Here is a 25,032-nt window from a genome sequence, read left to right on the forward strand (position 1 = left end):
GACAGCTGGCTTAGATTGCGAGCTCCCAAAAGTCATGGAAACCTGTCATCAACTGTCACTGGAAAACCGCACATTCGAAGGGCAGAACGTGAAAAACCGTCAAAATTTAACCGAACTAAAACTGGATGTAATTGAAAATTTAGGTTGTTTTTCTGTGCTATCGAATATAAAATAGTTGAATATTTAAATATTGTCGATTGGACTCCATTTGCTATTGCAAATTTTAAATTTTATGATCTTTTTGATATCAAATGGAATGTGAAAATGGTTTTGACCCAGTTTGTACTCTCCGAACCATTGTGCATAGCCCAAACATGAGAAGAAGAAATCAAAGAAGCCAAGAAAACAAGCCAGTTGTCAGTGAGCTGTCTCCTCTCTCTCAGGTTTCCTTCAAAATTTTATGTTGGGTGTGGTACAGATTTTGGGTACAGATTTTTAGAATTTTTGGCACAGATAAAAAAGATTTTTAAGCCTTCGGTACAGATAAAAATGTGGCAACACTGGTGTCATCGTCTTTCTTTTTCTGCTTCTTTATTTTCGTTTCGCTAAATGGTGGAAGCCACCTGTAGGATTTCCTCCAAAAATTCCAGTAAATTTATTGATAATCCTATGAAAAGTTAGCAAATCTAGTGTAAATTGTTCTACAATCCGTCCAAAGTGCGATGAGGCCGTTAATTTATGTGGGTTTGATTGTAGTGGCGTCGGTGTTTGCCACTGCTGAAACCGGAGCCGGCATCAAAACCGTCACCGATGATGATCTCGTCAAATTGTTTCACAGCCATTCCAATTTTGTGGTGTTGTTTTGTAAGTATGCATTTTCTAGTAAATATTAATGGATTGGTTCATAAAATATAATTTATCGGGTTTACTGAAGAGTATATATTTTTATAGTATAAATATTTTTTTTTTATTTGCTGTGTCGTCCGATTTGGACACGGCTCGGACCTATGTAGATCCATCTCGCCGTCGTCTTGTCGCTTTTTTCTCGGTGATGCTAGATGTTGCTCGATGTGGTGTTGCTTGTTGATTTTTCCTTCCGTTACACTGAGCCAGAAATTGCGTACGAATTTCATAAGAGAACGCTTGTGAATTGATTTATTGACTGGTTTTCTCTCTTTCATAAGATTCTTATGAAACACAAAACGTCCGATATTCACAAGAAATTCTTGTCGTTATCATTAGAGATCTTATGAATATCTTTATTTTCCTAAATTCAAAGAGCGATTCTCTAAATACATAATGGTCCTAAAGAATTCCATAATTGATATCTATGATCCTTCATAAGAGTAGCTTACGATATTATACCTATTTGTATTATGAACGCAATGATCGATGGAAGTTCACAAGTTTTTCTTATGAGTCTCATTAGATGCTTCTTATGTCTTTATTCCAAAAGAATTTCGTATGAAATTCTTACGTGGTTTTTGATAGGAAGTCGACAGTTTTTCACGAGTGTTACTAATCATTGTCATACGTGCGCTTATGAATCTCAATCGTGAATATTTTGTTATTAGCATCTCTCCACGTAATCCATAAGATTTTCGTATGAAATTGTTAAGAAAATCGTACACCATTAGATTGTCTTATGAATGCCAATGATCAATGCGTTTGATATCCAAAAAGAGTTTCTTATGGAATTATATCTGTCTATGTAATGAGTAGTGATCCTTTATAGAGAGATAAGCGGAAGTAAAATGGAATGATTTGGCAACAGACCAGCAGTGCTGATTTTGCTCGGCGTCGAGAATAATATTGTAATACGGACATGACTTCCTCATTGCTATAAAGTGTATTTTGTTTCGTTTTAGATCTTTGAGCTACATATCAAAACTAATAAACAACCGAAAACATCAAAAACTACAAATCGCATTGACAAAAATTCAAAAAAGTAAAGCATTTCATTTTTTTGCTTCATGCAAAATTACTTTTACCGAAATAATTTTAAGCGGATTACATTACTGCTCAAGAAAAGTTCAAAACAAACATAACGCATGTTCGTTTGGCTCACACTTTGACAGCTCTCGCTGCTCGATTGGCTCACACTTTGACAGAAATGTCAGCTTCCGCAAATCTCTCTTATAAAGGATTTCTAGTAATGAGTGTTATTTCATAAGTCTGTTGTGGAATGTTATAAGAATCTCGAATGAAGAACAAAATACTTCTTATGTCGTTATTCCATAAGAAATTCTTATGTACCTCATACGTTCCGTTTCCTCAGTGTAGGAATCTCGTAATTGATTTGTATTCGTGTTCTTTTGCTTCCTTCAGTATTTCTCGCGAAACATTACTAAAGGACCTATGTACGAATGAGAGGCTCTCTTTGTTTACTTTCTCTTTGATCAATAACTGAGTCACATTAACCTCTTCTGTTGCGTTTTTTGTATGAAACGCTAGTCATGGAATCTGCCTTTCGATCTGTAGTGAAAAACTTTTCAAAAGCTTTAGTATTCCACTGTTATAATCGAAAGAGAGCGAGAGAGGAGAGAATCTCTCATTTGTACATAGATCCTTTAGTAATGTTTCGCGAGATTTCATTAAGTGGTTTTTGGTTGGTGAGTATCGCGTTTTTGGCTCTTATCGTGTTATACTTCGAACAGTGATACAGTATGTGTTCGATGTCTTCTTTGATCCCGCAGGTGTCGCAGTTTTCTGTGTTCTCCCATTTCCACGTATATTTCCGTTCTTTTGTTAGGCAATGTCCACTTCGAATTCTCGATAGTGTTATCTTCTCGTGGGTGTTCAGATTCATCGTACTACTCCATATATTGTTTTCTGGTTCGTTGTGTATTTGATATCTGTATTTCCCTTTTTCGTTGCATGATTCTTGATAATTTCGTAACCATTTACTCCATATTTCTTTCTTGGCCAACCTAAGTGTGTCTCCCAGAGTTAGGCCTGTAAACATGTCCTGAGTGCTTGTCGTTGCCGATACTGCTGCTCTGTCTGCTAGTTCGTTCCCTTCTATGTCAATGTGGCTGGGGATCCATTGGATTTTCATTTTCCGATGCCTCAGCTGGTTTCTCATTTGGTTGATGTCGTAGACCAAAAAGTTATCGTTCGCATTTTCGGTGTTGAGTATTGCTTCACAAGCACTCCTCGAGTCCGTCAACACGACTACTAGATTTAATTGTTCCTCCTGTATCACGGCATAAAAATTAACAAGGCAGGCTCTTTACTGATGTAAATATCAAGTTTCACTGTAAACATGTGACGTCACTCCTATCGTACCATATACCTTCCAGGCCACTAGATCATTTTTTTCGCAAATTTGTTCGAGGTAGATAGGAATGACGTCGTCAAGTAGCTGTCAGTTTTCGGAGTATATCACCTTCTTAATTTTAGTACACCGTGCTCCTGTATGTAACGTATTGCTTCTCTGATGGCTAGCAGTTCCGCATTCATTATGGAATAATTTTCGTTGATTTTCCTAGCAACTTGAATACCCTTTTGGACGTCCACGAATGCTATTGCCGTACCCGCAGTTGTTTTTGAGGCATCCGTGTATATCTTGTAGTGATCTTTGTATTTTGTTTCCAGCCTTTCTAGTACCTGTGCTCGCAGTATGTTCCTGTTTATATTTTCCTTCTACTCTTTCAGTTGTCCCACCTGTGTGCTGATGTCTTGCCTTCTCAGTATCTTACTAATTTCCCTTTGGCTGTCTGGTCCTCTGCTTCCCGTCTGATGTAGTACGTCATTGTGCAGATTGGTCACATCGGTTAAGTAGCTGCTATTTGTCGTGAAGTGTTTATTGGGGTCTTCGTGGTATTTCATTCGTATTGCTTCCCTTAGAGTCAGCCATTCCGCCCTGATTGTCATCGGCATTCTCCCGCTCTCCGCCAGCATGGTGTTCACGGGGGTGGATTTGAGATATCTCATCGCTGATCTGACGTATGCGTTTAGCGTAGTTTCCAGTTTACTTAAGTTGGTTTTTGCCGCCTTTCCGTATATGGAAGCACCATACTCGAGTTTTGATCTGATCAGGGCGTCTCCGATTCTTAGGATCGTTTCTGGGTTAGCCGGGCTCATCTTGCTTGAGATCATTTTAACTACGTTCAGGCTTTTTTCCGCTTTTTCCTTCACGTATTCAATGTGTCTTCTGTGCCTCAATGATTTGTCGACTACGTACCCTAAATATTTGTGGATGTTTACGATTTCGATGTCGTCGTTTCCTAGTTTTAGTTTAATTTTCTCATCCGGTGTTTTACCAAAGTTTATTGCGGCGCATTTTCTTGCGTTTAAGTTGATATTTAGCTTTTTCAGTTCGTTGTTCATATTCCTTATGAAGTTGTTTGCTTTGGATGTCACTTCATTTTCGTCTCCTGTTATGATTGCAGCAAAATCATCTGCGAATTGGGGTAGTATTATTCCATCGTCGTTTAGTTTATGGATATCCTTCGTGTATAGATTGAATAACACCGGCGATAGTGGACATCCTTGTGGTAATCCTTGGTTCGTAATTTTCCGTTTCTGTCCTTCCGTTGTATTGATAACCATTTCTCTTTTTCTTAGGTACTCGTGAACCCAACGCACTATGCCTTCTGGGAATTGGTTGTTTACTAGCATCTGTACTAGTATTCCTGTGTCAACTCTGTCGAAGGCCTTGCTGATGTCCATGAATACTACAATGCATCCCTTCCTTTCCAGTTTTGCTTGTAGGATAGTGTTGACCATGTAGTTTACACAGCCGATAGCTGAGTGGTTTTTTCTGAACCCAAATGATAGCTGCGGTAGTAGCTTTGTTGCTTCTGCATATTCGCTTATCCTGTCCTTCACAGCGCTGTTTATGCTTTTTAGGAATACATTTAGCAATGCTATACCTCTTTTTGCTTCTATTGAGTTTGCAATATAGTTTGCTTTCTGAATTAGGATTAGCTTTACTTCTCTCCATTTTTCCGGTATCCTTTTGTTCCTCCATACGGTGTTTAGTTTTTCGTAGATCTCCAGAAGTATTTCCCTTTTCAGATTTTTCAGCATTCGATAGGATATGTTATCTAATCCTGGTGCAGAGTGGTCTTTCTTTTTGAGAATTGATTTATCGAACTCTTCTGTTGAAATCGCTGAATCATACTTTGGGTGTTCCGATAAGGATTGCCATCTTGGACTCATCCTGTCCAGTTGAGGGTTCGCGTACGTTATCTCCAAGAATTTCTCGGCTGTCTCCTGTTGCACCACGTGTTGTGCCAATTGCTTCTTTCCTGTAAGTGCAGCGTTCGCTCCTCTGATGATATTCCAGAGTTGAGCAGTCTTTATCGATTTTCGCTCTGAGCTCGTGTATATCTTTTCGTTTGGCAGATCGAATTAACCTTTTCAGTTTTGCTTGAGCTTTCTGGAATAACATTTGGCTTTGCAGGCTTTTTTGCTTGTTATGGGCTTTCAAACATTCTCTCTTGTTGTTATATGCCTCCTGTATTTCCTGGTTCCACCATCGTTTCAAGTAGTTGGCTTTCTTGTTCCTTACTACGTAGCTTGACTTTTCTATCGCTTCTTCAAAAATAATCTGCATTTCTTCAACATCGTATATGTATTGTGGTTGTATTTTGTTAAGCTCTGCTATTGCCCTGTCTATGTTAACCTTTTTGATTGTTACTTCTGCTATAGGCATACTAATCTGAATTTCTGTAATTATTGTCATGTGTGATCCACCGAATGTGTGCTCTTTTACTTCCCACACTGACTTTTCTGCGATTTTTTTGGATGCAATTGTGATGTCGATCGCCGACGCTGTAGCATTGACTCGTGGTATTGTTGTCATCGTCCCGTCGTTCAATACTATTAATCGTGCGGATTCCAGTGCCGTCGCCATAGCTTTTCCCTTAGCACAAGCCTGTTTAGTATCATCCCAAATTGGATGGTGGGAGTTAAAGTCACCCGCTGTAATCGCTTCTTCATGTCTCCTATCAACCATTTCCAAAAATTCTACAATTTTCTTTTCTAGTTCTTTTGAAATTTGAGCGTTTGGTGGTGCATATACAGAAAAAACTAGGAATGGGAATTGCATGTTGGTTACTCTAACTCCTACTACTTCCAGGGGAGGAGTGAATTAATATTTAGCTCTTCGTATTCTATATCATCCCTTAGCAGGAGTCCTACACCGCCATATCCTTCTGTTCTACGTTTACTAACGAAATTGTATCCCTTAATGTTAAATGTTTCTTCTGGCTTCAACCATATTTCTTGTAAGCATGCTAATTCTATCTGTGTTTGATTTAGGAGAAATGTTAGCTCTTCGCGTTTTTCTGTTAATCTCACTGACTGAATGTTCGATTGTAATACTTTTATTCTATTATTCATTGTCGATCTCTTCTGATTCTTCTGGGCTGATGTCTTCGTTTTCTATGTTTTCTCCTATTTCGCTAACTATCTCCTTCAACACTGTGCTTATTTTTATCACTAATCCTTCGAGCGACAGATGGTCCCTCGACACTCGTAGTTCTGCATCCACTGCCTTCTGCAACCTGATTATTTTTCCCATCGTTTTCCAATTCCACTCCATTCGGTCCACTCTTCTCTTCAGCTTGATGATTTCTGCTTCGTTGTTCTATTCTTTTTTCTCCTGGTATGCTGGTACTCCCATTTCCGCTCTATTTCGATTCTCGTGTCGGACCGGTCCAGTTTCCGGATTTCTTCCTTTCTGTCTTCTTTGCTTTTCGTTTCTATGTCTTTTTGCATGGTTCACTGTTTGCGTACCCGTTTCTTCCTCGCTGTCCTCCTCCTCCTCATTCAGCTCAGGGAATTCGTCCATCCTGGCTAGCAGCGCAACCTGTTGTTTTCTTTCGGGAACTTTTCCGTGGCTTCCGTCATCGAAATTCGTTCTTTTTGCATCGCCTCCTTGATTTTCCGTTGTCGCATCCTTTCTGGGCATTCCCTGGCATTCGCGGTGTGTTGTCCCCTGCAGTTAGTGCATTTTGGTCTGTCGTCGCAATTTGGGTCTTCATGTTCGCTTCCACATTTTCCGCATTTTTTTCTTTTTTTGCAATCGGTCGTCTTGTGAGTGTACATCCAGCAATTTGTACACTGCTTAATCGGAAAGATGTATATTTCCACCTTGAACGGTACCCCGTAGATGAAAACCGAATCCGGGTGCTCCTTCCCTTTGAAGGTTACCTTGACCTGTTCCGTGATTCTTAGCTCCTCTCCTCTTCCCTTCCGTTTGACTCGTTCGATTAGTGTGACTTCTTGGTTGGATTCCAGATTGTCCTTTCATCTCCTTTTCGCTGAAGTTACGTGGAACTCCTTTGATCAGGCCAATTATTTCGTTCCTTATGATGGGGTTGTATTTTTTCAGTCCTGTTCCGTGGAGCCTTTTGTCGTTGACTTTGTTCGCCTCTCCCGTCGAATCGAATGATATTCGGAAGCGGATTCTTCCTACGCTCCGGATATCTTTGTATCCGGATATTCCACTGTTCGACAATATTCTGGCGATCTCCGCTGGGTGCTTGAATATCGTTTGTTCAACGTTTGCCGGTTCCACGAAAATTGTCGTCATTTCCGGCGATTCCTGGGGTGGTGGTGTGGTCGATTTGTTGCTGGTTCTCCTTGCCATCTGGTTGACATCTCCTTGGCTCAGTGGTGTTGCTTTTTCCTTGGCTCCTGTTGCTCCGGCTTGCACCTTGCTATACCTGTTTCTCGTCACTATTTGGGTTTTCGCTCGATCCATCTTCCCTAACTTCTAACTGTTGTTTTTCTTCACTTATTTCTAGGTTATGTCACTATTTTTTTCTTCTCTTAATTTATGGTTTATTCTTCTGTTTCTTTTCTTTTAAACTATCACTATTAATAACACTTATGTATTAATCTTTGCTCTTCTGTTTTCACTGTAATACACCAAATATTTGGGTGTTTTTCTGGTCCAATTTAGTATTTTTCTTGGTCACTGCGGATAGCTTCACTTGTCTCGCGTGTAAACGTCAACGATTCCTAAATAATGTTTTTCCTATTTTCGGCAATGTTTGCTTTCTTTCTGTAGTATAAATATTTTGATAAAAAACTTCAATCAATGATCCTCCATGTTTGGGGACAACCATAAATTACTCCACTGAGAAGCTCGATAATGTTACACACTCAAATCAATTTAGCACGATATGTCCAAAACCACCCATTAGGGTGCGGCTTGTTTTCGGAAGGTTTTTAAAAACGCTAAACTTGCCTCGCTCAAAAATGAGTGTCGAACGCACAAAATCGGCCTCTTCTCATGCAGCACATTTTCTGTGCAAAGGGGCTATCCATTAATTACGTAAGGGTTTATGGGGGAAGGGGGAGCCTGAGATTTCTTACGCGCCATACAATTTATTTTTAATTTTCATACAAAAAATCTTACCATGGGGGAAGGGGGGTTGAAAAACCCCGAAAATTGTCTTACGTAATTAATGGACCGCCCCAAAGGAGGCAGTACACAGATTTGTGCAAACGGTGGTAAACAAAACAGAATGAGTGAAATGCGCACAGAGGAGGAACACTCGAAATGCGGAATTCACTTCCATTTTTATTTGGTTTCTGAAACCATGAAAAAACATTCAATTTTAAAGTTTGTCAGAGATTTTTTCATGTGAATAGCCGAAGCGGAAGCAAATGGGAAAAACAACACTTTCGCATTTGCGACCAATTTCCGGCTTTTCGCCAGAAAAAATCTCGAAAAACTCCTCATCCTACAAATCGCCAACTGTTTGCTGCCACACGGGAGATAACTGACAGTTCCGTTTCCATAAATTCGCGCACAGCCATTGGCCAACACATCGGTAACACAGCATGAGTGCGACTTACACAAAATTTTCACTCATTCGACCAGTTCTGCACTGGTTGCCTCATTCTGTGTAGTGTGTAGTCTGAACACATGCGCTGCGTGGAGCGGGCTTAGCGTGAATATCACAACGATTTCAAAAAATTGTTTGTGTACTTTACATCTTAATGTTTAAACAGTCCAAGGCTAATTATTACTACTTTAGATTAACAACTTCCGAAAAACTAAATATTACATATACTTTGTAATTGGATTAAATGGACAAATTGATTTGAAGTTTGCGAAAAAAAATACACGTCTTCTCGATGAGAATTGAACTCACGATTACCTGTTGTCTAGATAGGGCACGTTACCCCTACGCCACGAGTGGACTCATGGACGCAGAAGTTAACCTGAATTCGATTTCAGCTCACGTGGTCCTCTTTCGCAGAGCGCACCTCTTTCGGAAGAATTAGATGCCCATCCAAACACAACGCTTTCTATTTATATTGTCACGCCGCCACCAAACCGGATCGCGGCGCGCCTGAATTCGCCGCTTATTGAAATCAGTTTTTAGCGTGGTGCTGCATTCTTACGATGTTTATGAACATAGCACAATATACAAATATTAGTCGCGACGCTTTGAGATTGAGAAAATAAATGTCCTTATTTCTGCCGGATCCATAATATCCAATGCCTAGCCCGAAAGCACCTTATTTATTAGGTATTGGAAGCCCGCACTATAGAAATCTGGTCATTTTGTGTCCAATGAGCACTTCCACATTTACTAACTAAGAGCTTTCTTTGCCAAAGTTGTCATTATTTGGTTTTATCAAAAAAAAGAAATAAAAAAAATACTGTATTCAAACCAGGGCAGGCAATCGTCAGATTCGTCACAGTGCGATGACGAAATAAAAACCTGACTTAATCCACCGATGGTGAGACTGAACCCTTCTTACATTTCCATACAGGTTTGAGATAATTATTACAGGGTGTCCATCCATCCGGGAAATCCGGGAAAAGCGGGAAAAACACGGGAATTTCATTTGGCCGGGAAAAATACGGGAAATACCCGGGAAATTGTAGAACACACCGGGAAAAATATGTATTCCGAATATAAGTGAACCAATTGTTTTCAATTTTAAGTAGGTACTGTAGACAAAACTGAAAAAATGCCACAAGATACACGACTGACAACACAAACTTCGCATTATGATTAACTTTTGGTGCGATGCTAGAGGGATAGTAAATGGTTTCTAGTAATCCTAATTAACGAAAATCGTTGGTTTCTTGAAGAGATTTTTGGCATTTTTTTTTTGTAAATGTATACCGATTTCTTTTGAGATGTTTCAAAGATTTCTGGCGTCAAGATATTGAGCCAATTCAAAGGTGATCTTGTGAAACATCATTGAGATCCTTGAAAAATGTGTAGAAGGACACATAGTGATTCCCGACAAGCTTCTAGGTGAGATACTTGATAGATTTGATATTTAGAAAATATATAAAAGCGCTTAGTGGAAAGCTGATCTAAAAAGATTTTTATGGAGTGGTTTTACTACTAAAAGTCTGGGCCAATTTATTAGGAGTTTCTGTTCGGCGGATTATTGGACATGCTTATTCTTGGTTAAGACTTGGTAAATTATTCTAGAGCAGATGGATTGCTAGGAAGATGCTGTTATGGATTTATGCCAACTTGTCAATTTTTTTAGTGAGCTTCATACAGGAACAATCAAATCGACACTGTTCCTTCGTAAGAGTTTAACTGACATGAGCGGATTCTCTTCATCGAACCTCTATTTCGCTATTGACTTCTCCAAATTAAATAATATTTGTTGTTTATGAAGTTAGTTATTCTTTTTCCTACAGCATGGAAACATGTTACGAAAAGTAAATTAGTTTTCTGCAATGAACAAACCTATGTTGTAATGTTCTTTTGGCGAGATATAGATTCTGCTAAAAACATCTATCCTTGGATATAATGAGATTAATTTTTTTTTAGTATTATGGGCTATGTCTAACGCATAATTTGTAAGGCGTGAGGTGAATGGATTGCCCATTAAAATTTTATATTTTGGTGTGCCATTGACTGTTGGTGTCTATTGACTGTGCTGTTGACACATTTAGATATTCTCCTTGAATTTTCGTAGTTAGTGCGACCGACTGAAAATAAATACTAGAAGCAGCCAATATTTCGGATAAAACAGCGCAATTAGGCTTAATCAGCTGATCATAAGTAAATAAATAGAATGCTTACTTTTTAAATTACTAATCGAACTTGAGTTCACAACAAGTTCTTTTCTGTCGCTTGATAAAATGCTATAAAACTCAATAACAAACTTAAAAATATTACATACCTAAAAATTAAAAAGCAGCTGTTGCATTATTCCTCCTATTATTGTAATTTATTATTACTGCTGGATTTTCTGAAAAAAAAACACCCGTCACTATTTTATTTCTAGTTAAATTTTTGAAGAACATTACACCAGTCTCGAACACGGACACTCCTCTTTGTATCTTGAGTACATACCACTGCTTCATCAATGCGTTGAGCAAATCTTTATGATTATGTTTTCACTCAATATGCTGATTACGTTTATTTGTGCTTTTACACATTAGAGATAGAACATTATCGGAACTTTGAAATCTCCAAGAAATGGAGATAGAACTCAATATAAACTTGAAAGTATTAACAAGTTTATTACTAACTTTTTGTAAACTTGAATCGTATGATATTCCTCAGTTTGTTTTGAATCGCGATTGATTTACCAAATTCATAAACTACGGGCTACAATTCTTGTGCAATAAAAGTAATTAAAAAGTCATAACAAAATAAAATGAACGTAATAATGCAATAGATGCCAGTGACTAGGTTTGTGGTTAAAGATTAAATGAGGATTACCAACAAACTTGAAACTCCCCAGGAAGCTGTTGGAACTTTGTTTGTTGTCGATGAAAATGCAGTTGTTTGATGCACTCGCTATTTAGCGCTGGAATTTTCTTTTATTCCTACATCTATTTGAATATTAATTTTAGTGTGTTATGTAATACAGTGGAAACTGTGCAGTGCATCAAACTACTCCTATAAAGATGTTTGAAAGTTTTTTTTTCTTCTGCGCTGTTTACTTTTCCAAAAGTCCAAAAGAAGTTCCAAACTGGTACGGTTATTACTTAATCTTAACTTACTGTACGAAGTTTGAAACCAGTTCAACTTTATCCTTACCAGGTTGCTTCAAAGTTTTGAACTTACTGTGTACTTATATATCGAACCAATGTTCATTATAGGTGTGCTTAGTGCTTTGATTGAATTTGATACTAAAGTTCAAAACGAGTTCATCATAAACGATTCATTCAGCAAAAAAGTTCCAAAAACCTAATTCCGGACCAAGTTTTAACTTATGAGTTCACTAATAAAGTATAATCTGAACTTTTGATTGCTTTGGAGGCCTTGCCAAATACTTTTTTTTCACTGGATCCTAAAATTTTAAGGGACTTTTTGATCAATTTGAACATATGGAATGAAAACAATACGAAAAAGTGGCAAATGATTTACGTAATTCTGTACTACTCAACATGCTAGAGCAAACAGCTACAGAATTTACAAAACCCTGATAAAATGATTAGATTAGATTTCAATACCTATCAAATCCTTTACTATATTTAATCTAACATGTAACTGCAATGGTATTACTATTTTTTTACAATATTTGACCATAAAGATGGTCAAAGAAAATCAAATGATCTAATATTATCAAAAAGTTTAAAAATCTTTACTTAGCTTAGCTTAGCTTAGCTTAGACTGACTACACATATCAATGGTTGCTATTCCGTGATTGACCGAAGTCAGTGAAAATGCACAAAGAATCAACTAGAAGTTCGGCTGGGATTGGCCATAATCTTCTTCAGTGTGCATAATTCAGTGCCTCTATTTATACAGGGTCAATAACGGCGCCGGCCACGTCCTTGCAGTCAGGTGGGATTGGAGGAAGGAATGTTAGTGTGTAACCTTTGCTATATGGAGACCGTGTTTACCTCTGCATCTCCACAAAGGTTACTGGGAGGGATGTTTGTTAATGGGGAGGATCGTTGGGTCACAGGATTCACTTTGATAAGCGATTAGACCATAATAAATTATTTGACGCGAGCTAAGGATCGAACACTACCAACCTGCTTCGCGAACCGCGCCACTAATAAATCATGCCACGCGAGCGACGCGCGACACGATTGATCCTGCTCACATCACCCGCCCCCGCAGGAGCAAGTGACGCGAGCAAAGGATCAAACACTACTCTCAAAAAGTTTAAAAATCTTTACTGGTGAAAAAGTCTTTTGAATTTGAAAACGAATATTTTGAAAGTCAAATCAAATATCAGCACTTAAGAACAAAGGTCGGAAAAATATCAAGTCGAAGCATCTCGATGTAGTCCGGTTTAAAAATTTTAGGCATCCGGGAAAAATCCGGGAATTGGAAAACTGGTTTTGAATGGACACCCTGTTATTATTCATCATTCATTTGGAGCCTTGTACCAGTATAACTAAACATTAGAATTATGTGACTATGTTCTGTCTGCTCTAATAGTTTAATGGTTTGCGAGAAAGTCCTGGCGGATATCAAACTTTATAACTTTTCATACGCTTTTTATCATAGTTTAAGAGGGTCTATAAACACGCTCTATCGATTGGTATAAAAAGAGGAATTTTAGAGATTTTTTTTGGATAAAATCGATTTTTATCTCTGTAACTTTTCGTTCGATTGCACCATGTTTATGAATGATGTCAAAGCTTTCAATCGATGGAAAAAGAGCTCAAATCGGATTAAAATAGCTGAAAAATGGTTAAAAATGTAAAAAAATTGAATATTCTAAAATAAACTTATTATTTTTTTCCAGTACTTTACAAAATTCTTCTATTGATATCTCTGTAAATAATAATCCGATTTCAATGAAAATTTGAAGTGTTATGAATGAATGTTAGAGCTTCCATTAGTCGATAAAAGAACTCGAATCGGTTCAAAAATGGCTGAGAAATTGATCAAAATGCAGAGAGTTTAAAGTAATAAAATATGCTTTTTCTAGTACTTCACGATACTGTTTGAATCATAACTCTGTAACGAAATGTCCGATCGCAATGAAATTCAATAGCGTTCTATGGGAATGTTGTAGCTTTCATTTAGAGCTAAAAGTGTTTAAATCGGTTGACAAACAGCTGAGATAATTGAGTGACATTTTTTGTAACACACACACATACACATACACGGACATGTGCTCAGTTCGTCGAGCTCTATCGATTGGTATATGAGACTTGGCCCAAGTCGGAATCAAGTCGGTTTTTCAAGCGATCTTTATACCCTTCTTATGGTTATAAGAAGGGTAAAAAGACATCGTCATCCAGTATAATAACTCTGGCAGGTCGTCGTCTCGTCATCGACGAAAGAATGCACGACTTCAATCCAAAATCGTCAACGAGCATATTTTTCTTCATTCTGTTTGCTACCCTTATACACAAGGAGAAGACGTTTACTGTAGTGATCCTTTATAGAGAGATAAGCGGAAGTAAAATGGAATGATTTGGCAACAGACCAGCAGTGCTGATTTTGCTCGGCGTCGAGAATAATATTGTAACACGGACATGACTTCCTCATGGCTAAAAAGTGTATTTTGTTTCGTTATAGATCTTTGAGCTACATATCCAAACTAATAAACAGCCGAAAAAATCAACAACTAATAATTTCATTGACAAAAATTCAAAAAAGAAAAATATTTCATTTTTTAGCTTCATGCAAAATTACTTTTACCGAAATAATTTCAAGCGGATTACATTACTCTTCAAGAAAAGTTCAAAACAAACATAACGCATGTTCGTTTGGCTCACACTTTGACAGCTCTCGCTGCTTGATTGGCTCACACTTTGACAGAAATGTCAGCTTCTGTGAATCTCTCTTATAAAGGATTACTAGTTTACTGTATATTCGCTTGCTTCGCACCAACCAACGAATGCCATCACATAATTGCTTATATTGGCAAATGAACTCGCTCTCTTCATGATTCTATAATAGCTCTGTTGGTTAGCGCGTAGAGTTGACGATTAAGAGATCGTTTGTTCGATTCCAGTTGTATTTTGTTGTTTTGTATTCGTTTTATTTTTTCAAAAAAAAATCTCTTAATCTGCCGAAGACACGATTCATATTTTAAGTCGGCTCAGTGCTCCCGAACGAAGATTCGCCCGTAACGAAGGAATCGTATTTGTTCGTTATGACGCCGAGACTACACGCAAACAAATTTTGTTGTATAATCTACCGAATCCGTGGTAGAATTAAGAACTGCACCAACGATTTTCAACCGACTACAAAAATCTGTTAAGTTTACTATAATCTGGTGAAAATCACTGAGCAGTGCAGTAAATTTGACTATGTCCATAGTAGCATCCACTACAAAGCATTGTAATTCAATCCGTGACACCCACCGTACCACACAGTTTGGTCAAAAGTATGATGATAAACTTCTCAAATCTAGAATGTTTCTAGTCAAAAATACTACAACTCTGGTTAAATCAACAGAAGCAATTTTCTTGTGTAGTGATGTTGACTATGTTTTGGTAGAGTTAACAGATTAATGTAGTCGGTTGAAAATCGTTGGTGCAGTTCTTAATATTACCATGGATTCAGTAGTTTCTCCAATAAAATTCATTTCAGTGTATGTGATCGGATCTCGACGGCAAATCGTCATCCGACGTTGGTTGAGTGACGATGACGATGCTTCTTTTAGTTTCTTCGCCGACTTTTTCCATTTGACGGTGACGATTGTCTAACCTGATTCAAACATCTTTGGCCATCAATTGGCCTCTCCACAATATTATTTTTGTGATTTGGACAACTATTCAAAATGATTGGGCGAGCCTGGTATAGTGTAGTACCTAAAAACCTTATAAATGCATTAAGGTATGATATTCATGGTTATAAAAACATTACTTCTAATTTTTGACAGAGCTCTCAATCTTTGTATTAAAGTGAAAATAAAAACTTTTCGTTGTCAACGATACATGAACAAATTTTCTATTTTGATTATTCTTAATAAGTGGAAAGTGTTTACAGTTTGAAGGGACATGGAAAAAAGTTTTGAAACAGCGGCTGGCAAAATCTGGTCATCTAATGTATTTCTCTGCGTGGATTAAAATACAACATTTTTTTCAGCCAAAAAGAACTGCGAAACATGCGACAAGTTAGAAGTTGTTCTTGGAAATCTCAAACAAGAAATCAAAGATAACCTTGAAGCGGAAATTGTGAAAGCAACTGGAAGTCAAATGGCCCGCTTGTACAGCCCAACGAAGGAACCTGCTGTGGTATTCTTTAGGCATGGTGTGCCCCTGCTGTATGATGGTCCAGCCAATGAAGATGCGTTGATCGGGAAACTTGTGCAGAACAAGGATCCAAATGTTAAGGAACTATCCGATGAAAATTTTGAACACCTTACCCAGGCTTCCAGTGGCGCCACAACGGGAGATTGGTTCATCATGTTGTAGGTGTCTTCAAAGGTGATAAGATCAGTTGACTACATTTATAAATACAATATTCATATTTTAGTTACACATCTAATTGCGTTGACTGTCAAAGATTAACTGCTGTTTGGGAAGCCGTGGCCGGAGATCTCAAAACGCGCATGAATGTCGCCAGAATCGAAAAAGATGGAAAAGGAAGGGCAACAGCCGATCGGTTTCTCATTAAAGAAGTGCCTTCTTTTATCTTGTAAGTATCAAATGGTATCAGATCCTACCTTATATAAATAGTTCAATTTAAATATTCAATGCTTCTGTCGATTTGGTTCTACGAAACCGCTTGAAAATTTGAATCCAAATGTCCAAAAGATTTGTTAGAAATATTATAGTATTATATAAGTCTTCTGTTTTAACCTATCGATGATCAACTGTTAAATTTTACGCAAACGTATGCTGTATGTTTTACATTTAACTAAAGAAAAATATGCTTAAAAAATTGAAAATATGCCTAAGCTTTATCGAATATGACATTTCTCTTGGCCTCGGCAACAAATCCGAAATTTTGAATATATTTTTTTCGAGGATTCTTGAAACTACTGACACGAGTTACAAACCGGTTTAAATCTGAAAAAATGATAGTTTTGAACATAATTGTGACGCGTTGTAATTTTTCCCATACCAACTTTAAACACATTGTCTCTTAGAATTGACTTCCAAATATTGACCTTATGCATCTTGATATTTCAGCTTACGGCAGGGTAAGTTCTACCGTTATGAGATCAAAAAATACGACGTCAAATCATTCGTGACGTTTGCACAAGACTGGTACAAAAACGCTTCGCCGGAGAAAGTTCCTGTTCCGCAATCACCATTGTAAGTATCATTTAAGTATTGATTCTAACGATTGACAATAATTTATACATATGATATAATTGATATGATTTATCTCTTTCAGCGACCAAGTGGTGGAACAGGCGGTACACCATTTGAAAAATCTACCAGAATACGTCAACCAGCTCAAGACTGCACAACCCACAATATTCTACGTGATATGTGGATTGATCGTGTTTGTGATTGTGGGATTCAGTGCTGCCATCGTATTGGCAGTTCTCACCCGTTGCAAGGCAGCCGCTAAGAGCAAGAAAACTCGTGCTAAGAAAGCAAAATAAAAGTTGAGATCAGAAACGACAAAAAAAAAAACATCTTCCTGACGTTAACAAGAACCGACAGCATCCGAATCTCTTGTTAACATTGTAATACATATGTGTATTATCATTTTTTACTGATCTTTTGCATCATTATTCTAAATTATAATGATTCGAAGCGGCTGCTGAGATCTTCAAGCGCAAAAAACATTTAAAAACTAAATAAAAAGCAAACAGTTGCCTGAAAAATACCATTTTAAGTTGTAAATTGTTCATTATTTAGCGAAAGAAAAGGAGACAACGGGTTTTGTAAAATATTATTGTTGCGCACAATAGCGCATTTTAAATTACAGTATTTATCGCAATACGCATATTGGCAGTTAGCATTCATCAGGAACAAATATACAACAAAGATAATATTTAGAAGTGAATTGCTGTGCGAAGATGGAGGTGCTTGCTAAAGGAATCAATTGCTTTCCTGCAGTTTGTCACCGAATTTGTGAGTGAAACTTAATGTAAATAGATATATTTTATAATAAATGTTATATATAGCTTTGTAGCTGATTGAATACAATTATTCTCGTCCTAATTTCTGCTGAAAGAGTCGATGTCAGAAGCACCTCCCGCAATCGCAACACTATGGTCACGAATAGTTTCGCACCTTAAATTTTGCCTTGAACATACCTAACGAACTATTCTGTACAGATCGGTATTCTTTGTGCAAAGAGGCACAGAAATTGTTTGTCCAGTGTGGAGGTGTTTGTTACACACAATGGAAGCAATTATCTTCCCTTGGATAAATGTTAATAAGGCACCGAAATTGTAAGTAGGCTATATTTAGATGGAATAGTTTTAGAAATAAAATATTATTTTAGCTTTTTAGCTGATGAATGACAAAATCCTTGTCGTGCTCTGCTGTAAGCGTCGGTCCGAAAATTACATCCAACACCTCCCGCAGCAATTACAGAGGTTCTGTAGGTGCCCAATCCATTGCTAATAGGGTCCTAAAGCCCTGTCCCAATTTTAGCGCCAAACGCTTAAGTTTAGGCCTATAACACATGTTAACTCAATTTTCCAATGTTTTTCGTTGGTTTGAGTCCAAAAACCATTTTGTATGTTTTTTTTTTAAATTTTGTCACACCCCTTGGCTCAAACTCAAATTTTGGGTGTATTTTGCAGGGGACTGACACGACTGTCATCCTGCATACATTTCGGATCTTCCTTACATCGTTTTGGTACTTTGCGTTTTGGTACCCACTTTCTGGTCGTTTTGCCCTAACCTTGCTCCTGATTTTCGAGTATACGGCTCATACGCTGCTAGTGCTAGATTCTGGCAATCAAACATATCGCATTAAATCGTTGTAATTTAATACGCTTTTCATTTGTTCATCATTTTGTTTATTGTTTTACGCATCAGCGAGATATCATTGATGTTTCCTACCCATAAAAACTTTGTTTTGTCCATCCCAAAATAATCAAAACAAGAACACTGGACGCCATGTTGAATTGATGTTGGGTTGGTAATTATTGGCTCTTGCCACCCCCCCTGGTATTTTGTTTTCCGTGTCCCTTCCGAAATGTCAGATAGGAACAGGGGACTGACACGGCTGTCATCTCGTTTACATTTCGGCTCTTCTTCACATCGTTTCGGTACTTCGCGTTTTGGTATCCACTTTCTGGTCGGTTTGGCCTAACCTTGCTCCTGATTTTCGAGTAAACGGCTCATACGTTGCTAGTGTTAGATTCTGCGATATGTCTAGCATTGAATCGTCGTATTTGATGACGCTTTTCATTAGTGCATCATTTTGTTTAATGTTTTACGCATCATCGAGGTATAATTGATGTCTTTTACCCATAAAAACATATGTTTTGTCCCTCCCAAATTAATCAAAACAATAATCAAACGCCATGTTGAATAGGGTCCTAAAGCCCTGTCCCGATTTTATTGCCAAACGCTTAAGTTTAAGCCAAAAACACATGTTTACTCAATTTTCTAATGTTTTCCGTTGGTTTAAGTCGAAAAAACATTTTTTTTAGATTTTGTCACACTCCTTGGCTCAAACTCAAATTTTGGGTGTATTTTGTTTTCCGTGTCCCTTCTGAAATGTCAGATAGGAACAACCCCAGTGTTGAAACTAAAACCCCTGTGCTGTTTTTGTCGACTAAGCGAACGTCAAACATGATCTCAAGTGTCAAGGTTCATTTATGGACCCAATTTTTAAATTAAAGTTTTAATATGATATAGCTGTTATTTGAGCGGGAAAAAATGCTAAAGTAGTTGAAGTAACATGCTCTTTCGGGTTGTTAAATAAAAACAAGATTTTATTCAAAATTTTAGGACCCTATTGATGTTGGTAAATATTGGCTCATGCCACCCCCCTGGATAGGAACAACCCCAGTGTAAAACCCCTGTGGTGTTTTTGGCGACTGAGCGAACGTCAAACATGATCAAAAGTGTCAAGGTTCATTTGGGTTTATTCACAAATTTCATAACGCCAAAAATGGTCATTTTTGGCACCCACCCACCCCCTCATAACACATTTTGTATGAATATTTTTCGAATTTTGTATGAGCTGTAACATCTTAAGGACACCCACCCACCCCCTTTAGCGTTATAAAATTTGTGAATGGGCCCTTTATGGACCCAATGTTTAAATTAAAGATTAAACATGATATAGCCGTTATTTGAGCGGGAAAAATTGCTAAAGTACATTCAGGCAAATGGACTATCGATAAACATACACGGGAAAAAATTCTGTAGTAAAATTTACTGTTCAGCTGACTACGCCCATTCTTGAAACTACCATGGAATTTCAGACCAATTTACTATGTTTGCGGTACTTTCCACCACATTACTGGTACATTTGACAGAAATAATTTACAACAATCTGATTTCAACTACAGACAAGGTAAAATCAAGCGCATTTCTGGTCTGCTGAAAATTGCAGGTGCGAGCGCTTAAGTTAACCCCCTAAAATGGTAGTTTTTACCGCACATTATTTTTGCGTGTAAGAACCCCTTCCCGGTCAACCAGTCAGTGATTTTCGATAGCGATCGATACCGATTCGTTTTGAATCGTTGGCGATCGCCATCGTTGGACAAAGATCTATAAAGAAATCGGAAAACTGGTTGGTCGGGTTAGGGCCCATTCACATATTTCATAACGCTGAAGGGGGTGGGTGGGTGTCTTCAAGATGTTACGGCGGAAAATATTCTTAAAAAATGCGTTATGAGGGGGTGGGTGGGTATTGAAAATGGCCATTTTTGGCGTTATGAAATTTGTGAATAAACCCTTAAGCGAAGTATGCACTTCAACAGAAAAGTAATCGCCTATCTCGATGCGAGGGAAATTTTTTGTAAGAAATGCTCAAGAAAAGCATTTTTCTGTGATCGCAGTACGCTGTTGAAAAGAAATGTCAATTCAAATGGAGCACTCTGTAGGAAATTTCTTGACCATTTCTTGGGTATAAATTTTTACTTCTCTTGAGCGGAACAGCATACTTAGCTTTAGGGTTTATGAAAGACGAAATTCAGATTAGAGCTTGTTCACATATTTCATAACGCTGGAATAGACCAATCCAATTGCCTGTGTAGTAGTGCAATGTCGACAAAATTTTCTTTGTTTGCTGTGAGAACTGTCACAACATTGCTTTTATTTGCTGTGTGAATGCAAATATAAGCCTGATTTGCTGCTGAACAGGAATTGCTAAAGAAGTTTCTCGCCGATTCCTTGCAGAAATTTTCTACAGCGACTCCCGTTTGAACTGACATCTCTTTTCAACTGCGTACTGCGATCAGAAAAAAACCAGGGTGTCCTGGAAAACCTGGAATTATCAGGGAATTTTATTCAACCTGGAAAAAACCTGGATATCTCAGGGAATTTCGATGACTATCAGGGAAATTATTTTGAGGCAGAGATTCATGATGTTCTCGACAAAGGATTTTTGGGTCATAATCTAGAGCTAACATTATTTGCCAGAAAACTCTCTTCATTCGAAAAAAAATTCGGCTGCGCCGCTCTCAAAACACTATATTAGCTGTTTTGATCCTGAGTAAGGATCCTTTCGAGTATGCAATTGTATCAGCTTACCAACACATGATTGATGTTTTCAATGTCTCTATATTTCTTCAGTAAAGAGCTGATGAACATATCTAGAGCTGGTAGCAGGGTTTTCATAGATACTTACCATTTTTATGCAAGTCTCTAAAATGTCTATTTTTGAAAAGGTGATGTCTATATTTAAACCAAAATAGTCTCTAAAGTCTATTTTTTCCCTTATCTTGCTTGCAGGTAATTGAGATACCTACAAAATTTCTTCTCATATTTCTCGAGAACAGCTTCAGGAATTATCCTTGTGGTTTCTCCAGAGATTTTATCAGAAATTCTGCAAGAAATTCCTCTACTCCTGCTTCAAGAAATCCTTGATTATTTTAACGTTATTACCTCTAGTAATTTTCTCAGGGAGTACTTTGAACAAAGACTATCCGAGGACTTCATCCAGATATTTTTTCACTATCTTTTCAACCGAATTCTACAGTTGTTAATCTAAGAGATATCCAAAGTTTCCCACAGATTTCTTTTACAAGAAAAGCCGACAAGAATTTCAACGCCATTTCATCTACGGTTATTCCAAAGAATAGCTCCAAAAGTTCCTCGAGAGGTTATTCTAGTGAATCTATTAAGAACATTTCAAATAATTCCTTAAATTCGACCTGTGTTTTATTATTAAGTTTCTTTAGATTTTGTTATAGGAATTTTTCCAGCATTTCGTCCAAGGATTACTGGAGCGCTCATCCAAACATTTTTCAATGAATTTCTCAAAAAATCCCCATGGGATATTGAAAAGTTCGTTTAAGGTTCCACACCAGATAACACTACAGCATATTTTTATGAATTCCTCCGATTATAGGAATAACTATTCCAACACATTTTTTTTAGGAATTTCGTCCTCTTTTTCCAGGAGTTCTTTCACAATATTCTGCGAGATCTTATGTTTTTTCCTTTTTTTTCTCAATTATCTTAACAATAATCTTGGAAATCTTCTAAGAGATTCTTCAAGAGTGAGTATTCCTGAAAATCAAAGGTGACCTAATAAATTACATAAGTAACTGTAACAGAAGGTAACCTAAAACTTACTTTAGGAATACGTCACGATTTTTTCTCAGCAATTTCTCAGCTTTCTGGAAAATTTCCTTAGAGGAAACTCCTGGAAGAATGCTTAAAAACAGTTTTGAAAACATCCTTGAGAAATTTCTTAGAATTAATGGAGGAATTTCTTAATCTGGTTTTTCGATTGTATATTGGATGTTTTGGGTTGAAATTGGCAGTTTAGTTTACTGAATTAATCAAAAACAACTATATGTTTTCGTTATCCAGCGTTCCGGCCCTTATTGAACCTTTTTCAAGGATTCTGTAATGTTAATGGAATTTATGGAATGGAATTTATGTAATTAATGGAATTTCTTAAGAAATCTTAGAAGCAATCTCTGGAGTGATTCCTGAAGGTATCCTCAGAAAAAATTGTAGTCAAGATCAAAAAATAAAAAAAATCCTTGGGGACATCTGTCAAGTCTCTGGTTGAATATTACAACATGTTTTAAACGGGAGTCTTGAAGGATGTTCTAGAAAAACTGAGTGGAGAATCATCGGATAGAATCCTAGAGGACTAAGGGCTTTTTCAAAAAATATCTGAAATAATAGATGAAGGAATTTTTAATGGAAGCCCTGAGGTATTTTTTGTGATATTATTTGGAGAAAATCCTGGTTTTATTTCGAAATATCAAAAAAAAAAAAATTTTTGGAAGAATTCCTTACGAAAATTCTTGGAGAGTGAAAAACTCAAATAAAGATATCAGTCCATCTCTCTTATAATGTCGTCGTAATACCTCAATGAAAGTTTGTCCTTCACTTACATATACCAGATTTGCTGATATGTCGTCATAATGTCACGACAAAAAAAAAAGTTTTAAAAAGATTCTCAGAGAAATGTCAGTCTGATCAAACTATTTCATACTGGTTCCTGTGAGGTTTCGTTTTTTGATTACTGTTTTGTCTCTTTTCGGTCTCTTTTTGGTTACTTTTTAGTCTCTTTTTTCTGGAGAGAGGTTTCCTATTTTCAAGAAACTCAGTCACCACCAGGCCTGCTTCATGCACAATTTTTAAATTTATTGAAAAATATTTGATATCAGAAAAAACGTTTTTAGAAAAGTAATCTGGAATTTAAACAACTTCAAATTTAAAGTTTCGTAACAATCATGATTAATTTAAGTTTTTCGGATGAAATGCAAAAGTTCATCATTTATTAAATAAAATTGCTACAGTTAAATGTTATGTGGTCAAATGCGATTACCCAGGGGCTTGATAATCCGTGTTGCTATTATCCGAAAAAAATGGGAGCCAAAAGTTTTATGAATTATTTAAACAAGTTTAAATGGGTATATATCTACTTAAATATGCAGCAGATAATCACTAACAATTGATTCAATTTGAGATATTTCAAAGAATTTGGATTTTTTGCAGGTCAGAACTGTATGAATATTTGCCGATAAATCGGTTACCTTAGTATTTATTGCCACAAATCCAAATAAAGTTTTACTTTTGCGCCCATGAAGCTGTCTTAGTTATTTAAACGACCAATGGAAATAAAAGGTAAATAATATGTACTAAAAATACTTTCAAGAAGAAGCATACTGATGTACTTGAAAGTTCCATTCTGTTCACAGAGCCCTTATAAACAAAATAAAAGACATCATCATTGGAAAATACAATTCATTTGAATAAAACTTAAGCTTTGGTATTGTTAGCATCTTCATATTGAGATATTGGATATTGGAAAAGCTTCAGCATGCTTTAAATATAAAATTTTTTAAATGTTTAAAAGCGTATAAATAGCTATTAAATAGAAAAAACTTCAAAATTTGTCATTAGTTTGTTTTAAACATATAAAATTAGAGTATTTCTTGAACCTGGATTTGTTTTTAGTAAAACCTGGAAAAACCTGGAAATATCAGGGAATTTCTTTTCGGTAAACGAGTAGACACCCTGAAAACGCTTCCTTGATCGATTCCTTGCAGGAATTTCCCATGCATCAAGATAGGCCAAGAAATTACTTGTCCGCAGCGAATCAGGCTATAAACAGAATTGCTACAAAACAATCACTTCCTTGTTGGCCTGACGTTGACCGAAAGCTCAATGACGTCAAACAAACATCGATACGTTTTCATTCTGAGGAAATCGACATGTCAAACGTGTGCTAGAATAAGGGCGTAAGTCGCATAATCGATTTTTCTTCATCGATCCTCTCTTCTGTGAATAAAGGTGACAAGAAGCGGGTTTGTTAGCATTTTTTCACCCCAGGACGCAATATTGCATCGCTGTCTAGCGTCCTGAAGTCCGCATCTTGTCACCTTTATTCCAGTGTTGATCAGACTCATTTCCCCGAAATTCGAATTGTGAAGCCATGAACTGTTATAACTGTGCGTTGTATTCCTGAGATGGAGGGGGAGGTGATTGGGCTTGAGTGTTGCACATGGGATCCGACAGTTTCGATCTCGATGGGCCGCAATTCAAGTTTCGGTGAAATGATTCGCACTCACTCACTCACTCATTTCATTTCACCGAAACTTGAATTGTGGCTCTCTGGGATCAAATTTGATCGATTTTGTGTGTAGTACTCAAGCTTA

General features: G+C 37.1%; 1 protein-coding gene across 1 annotated transcript; it reads left to right on the forward strand.

Annotated features, from left to right (window-relative positions):
* The first annotated feature begins 513 nt into the window (after positions 1–513).
* On the forward strand, positions 514–17,603 carry LOC5572732 (thioredoxin domain-containing protein). Its single transcript, XM_001660498.2, has 5 exons — positions 514–804; positions 15,903–16,227; positions 16,293–16,454; positions 16,952–17,077; positions 17,160–17,603. The coding sequence occupies exons 1-5, from the start codon at positions 663–665 to the stop codon at positions 17,371–17,373; spliced, it is 969 nt and encodes a 322-aa protein (XP_001660548.1). The 5' UTR covers positions 514–662; the 3' UTR covers positions 17,374–17,603.
* The last annotated feature ends 7,429 nt before the right edge of the window (positions 17,604–25,032 follow it).

This window comes from Aedes aegypti, chromosome 1, assembly GCF_002204515.2.
Source record: "Aedes aegypti strain LVP_AGWG chromosome 1, AaegL5.0 Primary Assembly, whole genome shotgun sequence".
In the NCBI taxonomy this organism is placed as follows: Eukaryota; Metazoa; Arthropoda; class Insecta; order Diptera; family Culicidae; genus Aedes; species Aedes aegypti.

What these genes read in the sequence shown, in the direction of transcription:
- LOC5572732 (XM_001660498.2), top strand. Translation starts at nt 663, where the DNA reads ATGAGGCCGTTAATTTATGTGGGTTTGATTGTAGTGGCGTCGGTGTTT. An exon ending in GGAGATTGGTTCATCATGTT is followed by an intron (nt 16,228 to 16,292) that starts GTAGGTGTCTTC and finishes TTCATATTTTAG; the next exon opens with TTACACATCTAATTGCGTTG. An exon ending in CCTGTTCCGCAATCACCATT is followed by an intron (nt 17,078 to 17,159) that starts GTAAGTATCATT and finishes TATCTCTTTCAG; the next exon opens with CGACCAAGTGGTGGAACAGG.